Below are 12,788 nucleotides of genomic sequence, written 5' to 3' on the forward strand. Positions count from 1 at the left end.
CAAATCCAAAAAGTATGAGGCATTACACATTTTCTATGCCATGTCCACCTGAAGCAGAGGGGCACAGACAAGTATATGATGTGCTCTCTTTACAGTTCAATAAGCTCCTCTCTCCCAGTCTGCTAATGGCAATGTTTCAGTCAAACGTCTATAGAAAGAACTTCTTGATTGAATCTAAAGGCCAGGGTTATTCACAGGCAATTGAAAATGGAAAGCATTATAATTTTGCAGAATAGAAGTGTGAAAGAGTAATTAGATACGTGACCAAGGGATGCTTTTACTTGTTGGATTGACAGGATGTTGATATTTCTATCTACATCCAGACACAATAAAGGGTTTTTTCTGATTTTTTTAATGTAATATGATACATAGCACTCAAATACGCAAAGTAGTGCTCATTCCTGAGGAAAATAAAAGAAATCCCCCCAAATCTTGAAGTTATTTTACTTTAAAGAGTTGTTTTTTTCCCCTAGTTAAAAATTATGTCTTTGATGAGGCTTAAATATTCAAAATTGCATCCAGAATTTAAAAGAGAAATCCAGTAAAAACAATTACTTTTTAACTTCAAAATCACTTGGCCCCTTTTGTAAACACGGTTCTTTCTAAGACAGTATATTTTAAAAGAAAAGGTTTGAAATATAGGTAGAAAAAAAAAAGATATGAAATAGAGGCAAAATAAATCAGATTCATAAGATCCATTCTGTACTTTTGCTTTGGGTTTTGGACAGCAACAACATATTTTTCTGCTATCTATTATACTAAAATCCATTGAAGTCATCAGATGGCAGGATGAAGACTTTTCTCTTTTCTATTTTCTATTTTTGCATATTTAAGGGGAGTTGGTTTATGTTAGTTCATTAGTCTTGTGTTATGTAACATCTTTTTCACTAATGATCTCAAAATATTTTATAAACACAATTTAAATCAATTTTGTCAATATGCTATTATAAAAGAAAAATCTCTTATCCCACTGCAGAAACGATGACATGTAGAACACAGCAGTGATTGGCAGCGCAAACAATTGCTGTGATACAATTCAAGGGCCAAAACAGAGAAGCCAAGCCAATGCAGCTTTTAAAAACTATCACAGAGCTCTACCAGATTTAGCCTTCCATTGTAATCCACATTAACTGACAGACTGAAAGATGAGTATAAACAACAACCAAACAAAACTGGTGTTTAACAATCTGGAAAACATAAGAGTCATTTGAGATAATAAGATGTGCAAGCAAACTAATTAAGAAAGAAGCAACGAATTTATTCTGAAGAGAAGTCAGTGGGAAAATAGATATATATACTTATATGTCTATATTTTTACATATTTTAATACACGTATTAATTAAAAAATCCAAGCATCAAGAGCTCCCTACTTCTGTGAAAATTCAGATCTTACCCTTTTAGACAAGAATTTCTTGTTACTCCTCTACTACCGCTTTCTTCCTCCATTACCACTGTCTTCAAAAATTTGCTCAAGTCACCGTTACATATGACATTTAATATTCATTATGTAATGCCACATGACTTATGCTTTATTGTAGAAATATATAAGGCCACCTCTCTCCTCCAATTTACTTATTTAGGTCTAGGCTGTGCCTACATTCATATTATCCAACAAAAACATTTAGAGTACTGACTGTCTTTCAGAAATTTGCAAATTTTACCCAGTCTTTTTACTGCCAGAATAGGAAGATTTTTCTTTGCAGCCTTTGTTTAAGCCTTTATGTACCTCCTTCTAATGTGCTAAAGCCAGGTGCACTGGCTGACTGGGATGACGGAGGACAAAGCGGAAATTTTCCTAACCTCCCCATTTTGGCACCATCATGGCCAAAATGGTGCCACACTTGCCTGCACAGGACCCATCACAGAGCAATGACCATGCTCCAGAAAGGGTCTAAGCTCCCAGTATCCCTAAGCAGGGATGCACCAAAACAGCTGCACAGCCATCTGTGTGGCCACGCTCAGGCATGTGTAAAACAATCCAAAGATTTGATTACGGCTCACAAAAATATAACCTAGGTAGCCTGAAAATCACTTATTTAAGAAACAACTTGAGTGTATCTGCACAGAACTCAGCATAGGTGCCACAATTAGCAAAGCAAACTCGTAATAAAATAACAATAACTTGTAATAATAATAGTAATAATAATAACAACAAAATAATAATAATTTGGAAGAACAATGGGAAACTGAAGAAATACAAGGAATTCATTGGGACCAAAAGGAGAAGAGGGTACATATTCCTTAGAATTTATCACTGTGACAAAGCGGGGGGGGAAGGGAACAACCATGGTACCTGAGTGAACTTATATTAATGTTTAGTTAAGATGAAAAGAAACTGAATTTCCATCATAAAATTAATAAGAAGGTTCCCATCAATTTCTGAAAGTGATGTAGCAAAGCCAGCCTTACAGCTACTTTTAACTTAACTATACAGCTTTTCGAGAACTAAAAAAGAAATAAATAAGGCTTATTCTGTGCAACAGAGAAACTGAGGTGATTCATATGTTATTAAATTAATGCTTCTCATTATACAAAAAGATCTAAAATTTACAGCCAAAGAATAGAGAACAAACAAACACCCACAAATGTTTAATTGTGCTTAAAATGCCACAGAATAATTCGTTTTGTACCATCGAAGCTTCCTATCAAATTTATTCCCATGTCCAAAGCTTGGCAAGCCAAAGTTTTCAAGCCACTGAACCTAGAAACAAAGCTAATTAACTGTTTCTTCTGTTATTCACTGCAGTCCCAAATTATAAGGAATAACATACAGTGTAATGGAATAAGGCCTTTTCTTTTATCTCATTTAAGAAAAGCATACTGATGAAAAACGGTCCCTCACAGGATGATTTCTTTTTCTAAACTGTTGAGTTGAAAGGTTTGAAGAATGTCAATAGTACCAAAAGGTTTAATTACATGAATTTAAATCATTAGGATATTAATGAAACAAATCACGCAGTTTACCAGTTGTATACCAACTGTGAAAAGCAAATTTCTCTCTGGTGGACTAGTGGAAATGTTACATTGAAAATGCTTTGAAAATGGTAATCACTGCTGTGAGGCCCCCCTCCCTCTGAAAACACTCAGGAATTTTTGGAGGAAGATGGCAGAGAGGATAAGCAGAGCTGTTCCCAAAATGGAAATGCATTGAAGGTATATTGCTTAAGACAAAACAATGAGACAGGTTTCTTGTGCTGCTGAGCCAACAGCTAAACGAAATCATAAGAAGTCTCCATCTGGTATGTAACAACACTAAAAATAGCCTGACCTTATTTAGGGATCTATCAGGCTATCACTTGTGGCTGGTAATGTCAGAGAAAAGTAAGACCATCTTGATTCACCAAAATTTGCAAATCCATGCTTATTCCAGTGTTTAAAATTTGAAAATAATTTCTACATGGCATAAAATGGATTACTTCATTATGGTAAATACAATTAAAATTACAGTTATTTAAGAAAAATAGATTTTAATAAAAGAAAAAATATATATTATTTTTTTAAAGCAGCTTTTTTTTTTTTCAAAAACATGAGTGGACAGCATTAACGAGCTGCCATGAAAAGCATCTTAAAAAAACCCAGCAGTCAGAAATCAAAACCTAATAGGTAAAAAATTTTTGTGAGATGTATCACTTGCATATATATCCACTTGCCTTTTAACTTTATTTAACAAGTTAATTTAGAAATGGCACTCAGCTTTGTAGAATGCACATTCAAATGAAAGAATGAAAGGACAAGCATCTAAGACTAGAGAAAAACAGGATATGAGAAAAAGAATGTAATCATAGGAAACCTGGTCCAATTGGTAAGATGTAAAAATTTCTGCCTGTTCCTCCCATAGGAGTCTTCCTGGACTCCAAGTGTGCTCTGAGGCTTGACAACAGGAGCTGAATAGCAGGGATCTAAGGTGACTCTAGCCCCGAAGATCAGCACTACTGGGTGTTTTAGGCATGCTACAGTTATGAGAGAGGATTGGCTACTCTGTGCCCACCTACATCATGACTGCTTTTAGCTTTGGACAGAAAATATCATAATTTAACTTGGATTCTCTGATCCATAAAATAATTTGTCCCTATAGTGTTAGATGTTTTTTTTGTGGTAACTAAAAAAGAACAATACCTTTCAGAAGCTTTAATAACTAGCTAGCTAAATCTAAAGATACTTAAACATTCACCAGAGATGTTCCTAGGCATTTACAGTCTTCCTCCAGGCATGTCTGGAAGTCCTGACAGTGCTGAAAAGGCAGCACTTGACTCATGTTCAAGTTTCAAAATAATAATTAAATCTATCTTCCTATTATCTCTCTGAACTGACCTGTCTGGAAAAATATTTTAGGTCATATCTGCTAAATTATATTTCCTGTAAAATAAATGATATGATGATGGCTGCATTATCATACACTTAGCTCATCCAGTTTGGGAAGATTTTCCTCTGCCCTTCCAAATATTTAAGAGAGCCCCACTAACACCCCAGTGTTACAGGCTGTGTTGTAGGCCCCACACAGTGTTATTATAGGCTGTGCTAAGTCTGGCTGGGGTGGAGTTAATTTTCTTCATAGTAGCCCATATGACTCAGTGGTTCGATTTGTGGCTGAAACAATGTTGGTAACGCACCAACATTTTAGCTATTGCTGAACAGAGCTTGCACATCATCAAAGCTTTCTCTCTTTCCCATTTTGCCCTTCCTCCCCGCAACAGCAAGTTGGCTGGGGGTGGGTAAAGGGTTGGGAGGAGACCCAGCCAGGACAGCTAACCCCAACTGACCAAAGAGATATTCCATACCATATGAAATCCTGCTCAGTAATAAAAGCTCAGGGAAAGGAGGAGGAAGGGGAGACATTCATGGTTACGGCATTTGTCTTTCCCAAGTAACTGTTAACACGTGACGAAGCCTTGCTTTCTAGGAAATGGCTAAACATCTGCCTGCTGATGGGAAGTAGTAAATGAACTCTGTATTTTGCTTTGCTTGCACGTGCAGCTTTTGTTTTACCTATTTAACTGTCATTATCTCAATATACAACACTTCTTGCCTTCCTTCTATTTTCTACCTGACCCACAGGAGAGGGGAGTGAGAAAAGCGTTTGGCTATTGGCCAGAGTCAACCCACCACATGCTGTCTGTAAACCTCTTTTTGAAAGGTTCATTGGGCCAGGAGGGGATGCACACACCAGCAAACATGTATCCCGCCCAGTGACTACAGCACCTTCCTAGCAGAGGAAATACCATAAAACGAAACAAAACCAAACTAATCTGATCTAGTCCTGGGAGCAAGAAGGAAAACACAGGTCTCCCATCCCACTCTCCCAATTATTAGGTTGGAGGAATAAGTCATTTATCCATATTTGTCTGTCTGTCTCATTTTGGAGAATGTTCAAGCATACAAATCCTGATCAGAAAGAAATGCCTATTTGTAAAGCAAAGACCCCATGTCTTGTGGGACACTATGGTGGCCTGGGCTCAGCAAATACGCTTCACCTTCACATTTTTTATTGGTTAGTCTAAATAAGTCCCTCTTTTGTAGCGCTGCTGTGTCCCATATCTAAGGGACAGAACTCTTCCCAAGCACTGGGTAAGAGCAAGGTGACTAATTCAGAATTGTCTATTTTTACAACAAGCACCTTCTGTTTATTGATCTACTTCACATCATGTGTTGGAGACTGAAACAGCCCACAGGCACTTTTCAGTCTACTGTCCATATTTCTCTTGAATGTGTTTGGTCATTTGTCCTTTTTTTTTTTTAAGAGAAAGGAACACTAGTGTAAGAGTGGTATAAAAGTGTCTAAGTATTGATAGATTGTGTTATGGGAATAAATCATATTGATTGAACATCTTGTCACTAGTGTAATTGCATCTGTATTTATGATAACACTGTATCTGCAGAGTATCCTGGGCACAGGTCTAGTTCTGGAAATGAGAACTGGGGCTCACAATGTCCCTCTTGGTAGATCTAGAGAACATAAGTGTAAAATATCTTGTTAAAACAGAAGAAAAGCCAGACCTACTGAAAGTGAGACCATAGCAGATTGTTCTGATGTTAGAAAGGAAAACCGAGACTTAGAAATGATAGGAAGCCTTTTAAGAAAGATGAATGCAAATTCATGAACAGAGGAATTTTATTTGACTTTTCCACCTTTCCCAATGGTTGAAATTCCCAACAAGGAATTTAATTCTTTTCTGCTTTACAGCAGTGTCATTCTAAATTGCTCTTGGCTGTGATCTTTACATGTGTTCTGCACAATAATTTCTAACTGTTACAAATTGTCAGAAACAAACAAGCTGGCCAGGACAACCCGTATTAAACTTCCTCATCAATAGCCTTCTAAAAGACAGAACCCAGCAATATGATTGGTGTAGGTGGATAAATAATTGGGCTTATGCATTGGTTTAATAAGAAACAGATGTGGACAAAACACGACAGATGAGAGACATTAATTAGGAGCTTTAAAAAAGATAACTAAGAGAACGCAAGGAGAAAGATTAGATACTGGCTAGTTAGCTTTGTACTACTTGCTTTTCTTGCCTCCAATCATTTAAGCCTGTTACTCTATTACATATTCACTTTGTCTTTCTCTGTGTCCTTTATCTTCAACTATAGTTGCTTTTACAGTCTAAAATGACAATGATATCAAATGCTTGTAGAAAAGCAGATTTTTTTTTAAACTCTAATAAAAACATGCATTTATTTTAGGGTAAAACTTTTTTTTCTAGAAGTCACAAAAATGAAAAGACATTAATTAGAAAACATGAAGTCATCTAGTTTGTGCTGTTATTTATCACGAACAGCTTTCATCTACAACAGGAATGTAGACAGACAAAGAGCTGCTTGCACCATTTTCATATTACAGTGTGCATCTGGGTATCTTCTTAATAAGCTAGGAGGGTGCATGCTGCTCTGAAAGGAAATATTCATATTTTATGCTACTGGTAAGGAGGAAGGACTTAATGAAATCACATTTTTTTTTCAAAGAAAGGCTAGTTTTTGTAAGTTACAGTTTATGTGTTAGTCTAAACTACAAATTATGTGTATATAATATGCTGTTAATTCACCTAACTGCAATTATCATTCCTGATTTCTTCTTCTAGAAAAGAATTAACTGTGTAACTGTAAAAGACATGATAAATTGTAAGATTTGTTTATAACTTCTATGCAATATTGAATAGAATTTCTGTAGGAAAATAGACAAATTCTATATATTAACAAAAAAATTAATACTTACATAAGGAATAGTGTCCAAGGTGTCTGTGTTGACAATTATAGGGGCAGGGCTTGCCTGAAAGGGGGAAAAAAAAAGAGAAAAGATATTTAAAAATCTGAAATTCATTAATATTGAAATGTCCATAATGATACATTAAATTAAAAGTCTAAAAGCCTGTCTTCCCATTGAATTCACAATGTACAACAGTACATAACTTTGGGTACTGTTCAATCAATTAAGGATGAAAGAAATAGATTCTCAGCCTCCAAACCACAGCTCACTGCTGTCTGTCTTTTCAATTTCATTAGGCTTTGGATCACATCCTGAATATATAATAACTAGTAATTAATTTTTGTTTAGAACTATAAGAAACATGATGTATTCAGCTTACAATTAGGGGACCTTGGGGGTGAGGGTTTCAGCCTCCCTCATCTTACAAGTCGGCTTTTTGTCTTTGAGCAAAACCAAGATGATCAACTGATCTTTACAGAGGATAAACCTCACCATTTCATGTTTACACTACTTATCATTAGTATGTAGTACATGTATACGCATGTATACTATGATGGTTCATATGCACTCAGCTGATTTTCGGTTTGAAATATAGACCCAGTTTAAAAAGATTTGTGAATCTGAAAGCTACCCAACCTGATCTTTAACTTATTGATGAAACCCATCTCCAGACTAGTTTCCAGCCACCTGTAATGCCCTAACCTTCTCCTCTTCCCACAGTGGGATTCAGCAGCAGTGACCCAAGGCTGAGCTCTGATTTGACCCAGCTGCATAATCTTGGCTCAGAGTCTGGAGAAAACTACAGAGCTGTGAGAAAGTGTAGAGTAGAGCCATGCACCATAAGTAAAATTTCAGACAGAGGCAGGACTGCTGAGATGGGATTGTTATAATAGCTCAAGGACTCAGGATGAGAACGATCAATGTACAGTCAGTGTAGTACAAAAAGTGATGGAAGGCACCCCTTCTCTGCCTGCCTAATGCCTGCTTGGTCAGCAAAGACTCTTCAGGCATTGTATCAGGCTGATGAACATACCAATGCTTAGCATAGTAGCTCATTAGTTCTCTTCATCTATATTGTATATTAGCAAATGAATGACTGTACTTTAAACTTGCATAGACTGCAGGGTCTCTTTGCACATGGTAGGCATGATTACAGCACTAATGAAAACACTGATCATATTTCTATTGTCAAATATTCACTGCAGGATTTCAAAACCTAAGTAACGTATCCCAAATTAAGAATATAACATTAGTGCAAGAATTCAAATATTTTGAGAATGTCACAGTTTCTTTCCAGTTTTGGTGCAGTTATTGAAAGATAATTCTGTGTTCAAAGAACTTGTATGCTACTGCACAACAGCTACTGATGATTAATGCCATTATTTCTATATAACTGTGTAATCTGTGAATAAAAACTAAAAATGAAATGCATACAATTTGGTGTGTACACATTTCATGGCATGTATCAGTTACCATAGTAAGGTATAGTTTAATATTAAAATGCTTAGTATCTGAAAAGATATTATACACCCATACCCATTTATTCCCATTGTGCCCCATAACACTGGACACTTCGGAGTGATAGATAAAAGCTGAAGGCCATATGATTATAATATTTTTAGCTTTAGGCATATGGAATTATTTATAACTGTATTATCGCTAAAGGTTGAACAAAGGATTTCCTTTTTAGAATCATAGTTTTTACTTACATAAATATTTAGCCCCATACGCTTAAAGACCGCTACCTTTGCTACAGGAAGAAAAAGATTATTTTTTTACAGTATTGATTTTATCTTCTTTTTATTTTCGTATACTGTGAGAAGGTCTAGTACCAAATACAAACAAAGTTTGCAATCTTCAGAATGAAAGCATCTTTCCTCTGCTTTAAAAACTAATATCTATTAAAATAACAAATCTCTTTCAGAAGTAATTTTCCAAAGCATTCTCATACTATCACCAACTGCTTCTAACCCGTTGAGGAACAAAGTCTTATATCCGCATCAGATTCTCCTGAAGTAAAGCTAAAGAGAATTCTTGATCAGAAACTAGTAATTGTGGGAACACTATAAAAAATAATATTTAGGGCACTTGGAATTTCTTCTGGAAACTCAGTTATTCCTTTACTTCCTCTCATGAACACAAGCAGAACCTGCACATCCTTCGCACTATCAGTTGCAGTTGCTTTCAGAAGGACTTTCACAGCCTTGCTAGATCCCTGTTTCAGTGCTATACCACCCTCACTGAGAAAAGTTTTCTCTTATATCTAATCAGAATTTCCCTTAAAGCAACTTGTGTCTGTTGCCTCATACTACTGTGCATCTCCGAGAGGAGTTTGGCTTTGTCTCCTCTCTAACCATCCCTTAGATGGCTGAGGAAAGCAATTAGATTCTTCCCACAGCCTCTTTTTCTCCAAGCTGAACAAACTGAGCTCCCTCTTTTCTTGAATGTTTTGTGCACCAGACCCAGCCACTGTTGTCTGTGCCACCATCTTGGTTATCCTCCACCCAACACACTTTGGCATACTGGGGGTCCTAGAACTGGACACAGTACTCCCAGTGAAGTCTCACAGGTGATGAGTAGATGTCCCTCGAACCGCTGCCTAGGCTGTTAGTAGTGCAGCCGAATTTGCTGTTAGCCTTCACCACTGCAAGGGCACACGGCTGACTCATCTGCAACTTGTTCTCCACTCTGCAAAGCTGCTGCCTAGCTGGACTGTGCCTGACTGGGCCTGCTGCATTTTTTTTTCTGTCCAGGTGCAGGAACTCCTGCCTGTTGTCATTGAAGTTCGTGAGGTTCCCTTCAGCCCATTTCTCCTGCCTGTTGAGATCCCTCTGAACGGCAACTGTCCAATGTATCACCTGCTCTGCCCAGTCTGGTGTTATTAAAACCTTGCTGACAGTGCACTCTATCTAATCATTCTGGTTATTAATGAAGATGTTAAACAGCATTAGCACCAGTATCAACTCTGTAGAACACCACAAGTAACTTGCCATCATTTACTGGAGTTTGAATTGCTGACCACTACCTTTTGGGTCTGGTGGTCTAGCCGGTGTCCCACTCATCTTCTAGTACATCCATCCATCCACTCTCTCTCTCATTTGGCTACAAGACTGAGAATTTGTGCTGAAAACGTTGCTAAAATCAAGGCAAATAACACTTACTGATTTCCCCTCATCCGCAGAGCTAGTCATCTCATCACAGAAAGCTGTCAGGTTGGCAAGGCACAATTTACCCTTCGTAAATTGATCTGCCTCTTTATAATCACCTCCTTCTGTCCTTCATGAGCCTTGACAAGGCATCCCGAAGGCACCCACCAGGATGTTTCCATTTGTTAGCTTCCTACCTAATCCTGACCCCCAGGTTCTCGCTTGGCCCATCATCCCTTCCACAGCAGAAGTCTGAACATTTAAGCTGCTCCTTTGAATAGTGTGATCCTTCCCCATCTAGCCTTTCTACAGAGCCTGTACAGAGTTGGCTTTCAAGCAAGAATATCTTTCAGGGTTCATTTTAACACAGTGCTTACTGTATTCTTTACTAATTGGAAGAGTTGAACTTCAACTATCAAACTGATGATTTTCTGCTACTGAGGTATTCATCCTGATCTGACAGATGGGCATGAGAAAATTCACAGAGCAATAGTTTCAGATGGATACAGTGACTATAACCATTCAGTCACAACTAATATCATCAGTGCATTTTCCTTTTCAGTTCCTCCTGCTCCTATCTGTGCATGTGTATGTGTGCATGCATGTGTGCGACAGTGAGTTTGTGTGGTGATTTGGAGTTTTCTTTTTTTTTTCTTTTCTTTTTTCTTTTTTTTTTTTGACTGGGAAAACTAATTTAATACAAACATTTTGCTTTGGTCTCTCTAACATATGGTAATTTGAAGAACACTGACTTCTTGAGCTACAACATTGCTTTTAAGTGCAGGAAATGGAGATGATTTTATTACTTGTGTCCTGTTTGTAGCTCATGCTTTAAAGAAAAGTAGGAGGCTCTAATCATGCAGACTTGAGAAGACAGTTTGCAACCACTGGAGAGCCCTAAATATAGTGCTTGCCATGGAGTACACAATAGCATCAAAATTGTCCTGTAATCACAGTGAGGTTACTCAAGGGATAGGTCAAGAGAAGATTAGTAGCAACAGGGAGTCAGAAGGATTTTACCTTCCAGGATGTGTCTATGTCTATTCTGAGTTAAAAACACATCACATGCACTGATTCACCAAATTCTCAAAAGAGATACCCAGATATCGGCGCACTTCTTATAGAGAACACTGACAAATCTATCATAGTTCATCAGCTCATCAAGAATACTTCCAATTGTGCATGAATTAACAAATGCATGCAAAAAAAATTTTCAAGATTCTCTCAAGAATCTCTGCCTACTGTGTCTTTGAGACAGCACTGCCTCTTATCTGTCACAATCTATATACCCACAGATATATAAACTATCTAAGTTTGAGACTGGGTGAGAAGAAGAAATGGGTTTCTGGAAGACAAAGATAATGACTTTATTACTAGCTCTGCCCTTTGACCGGCTCCGCAGTCTTAAACAAGACTTTTAATTACTCTTTACCTAGCTTTTTCCAGCTATAAAACAAATCTAGCAAAACTGGCTTAATTTGGTCAAAGTTTCAAGAGAGGTGATGGTTGGCAAATAATTATCTATATAGAGAGTTTTAAAATTTTACACGTCTAATTGCCTAACTCGCAGGATGAATTCAAATCAGTAGCAATTAGTTCATGAAAGAGACAGTCCTCTTTTAAGTCAGGTAGCATAGAGAGGGCTCCCAGACTTTGAAATCAGATTTTAAAGATGGAAAGAGGCCTTCATGAACATATTCACAATTCTGCAGCTGCAAAATAAATCCAAACCAATCGCAAAAAGAGGGGATTTTACTGAGTGTAGTGAATTGAATGATCCTGTTTTCCCCATTCCTCATGCACTTTCCTTTCTGCCTTAATCCCTACCTATACGTTAAGTATTATATTATGCTGACAATGTACCATGTGGGCTGTCAGCCTTATAACTACTGCTCGCTGCACAGACCTTTTTCCTGCCCTTGACTAGAAGCAGTGCTTTCAGCTGAGCCATCTCTGTGCTTTGAAGAAAAGGCATCACACTGACAGCTGCAGTGACAGATTGGCATAGCTGGGACAAAACTTGAATAGCTTTGGGGAAAAAAAATAGGAGGAAGATTTTTTTTTTCCTTCTTCTTCTTCTTAAAGGACTTGAGCACAACAGACTGCTTCCACAAATATATATGAGATTGTTCTGCTTGCAGCGAGTCAGACAGTCTACTTGCTTTTCCACCAAAAGCACAACTTAAAAGCAAGATACAGTGAAAGCACTTGAAGCCAGTAGAAAGAGAACAAAAAGGCACACGGTCTAGTTCATGAACAGTTACTCTGCTACCAAATTCTATACAAGTGTATGACATGACTCATACCTCTTAGATGAGATGAACTTTCCCTCTACCACGAGTGCTAGCATTATCTAAAACCAGGTTGACTGGTTTTACTTACAGCATTCACATTTTTATAGACTATCCATATTATATTGAATTTAATTCTTTTTAAAG

The 12,788-nt window shown here is 37.3% G+C and overlaps 1 protein-coding gene across 34 annotated transcripts in view; it reads right to left on the bottom strand.

The window, feature by feature from the left end:
- DLG2 (discs large MAGUK scaffold protein 2) overlaps positions 1–12,788 on the bottom strand; it is a 1,018,165-nt gene that overhangs the window by 411,092 nt on the left and 594,285 nt on the right. For all 34 annotated transcript variants that reach the window (XM_069808461.1, XM_069808468.1, XM_069808464.1 and 31 more), the window contains one exon: positions 7,214–7,267. In XM_069808461.1, coding sequence (XP_069664562.1) covers positions 7,214–7,267 — 54 coding nt within the window. The remainder of the gene's footprint in view (positions 1–7,213; positions 7,268–12,788) is intronic.

This window comes from Haliaeetus albicilla, chromosome 20 (genome assembly GCF_947461875.1).
Source record: "Haliaeetus albicilla chromosome 20, bHalAlb1.1, whole genome shotgun sequence".
Lineage (NCBI taxonomy): Eukaryota > Metazoa > Chordata > Aves > Accipitriformes > Accipitridae > Haliaeetus > Haliaeetus albicilla.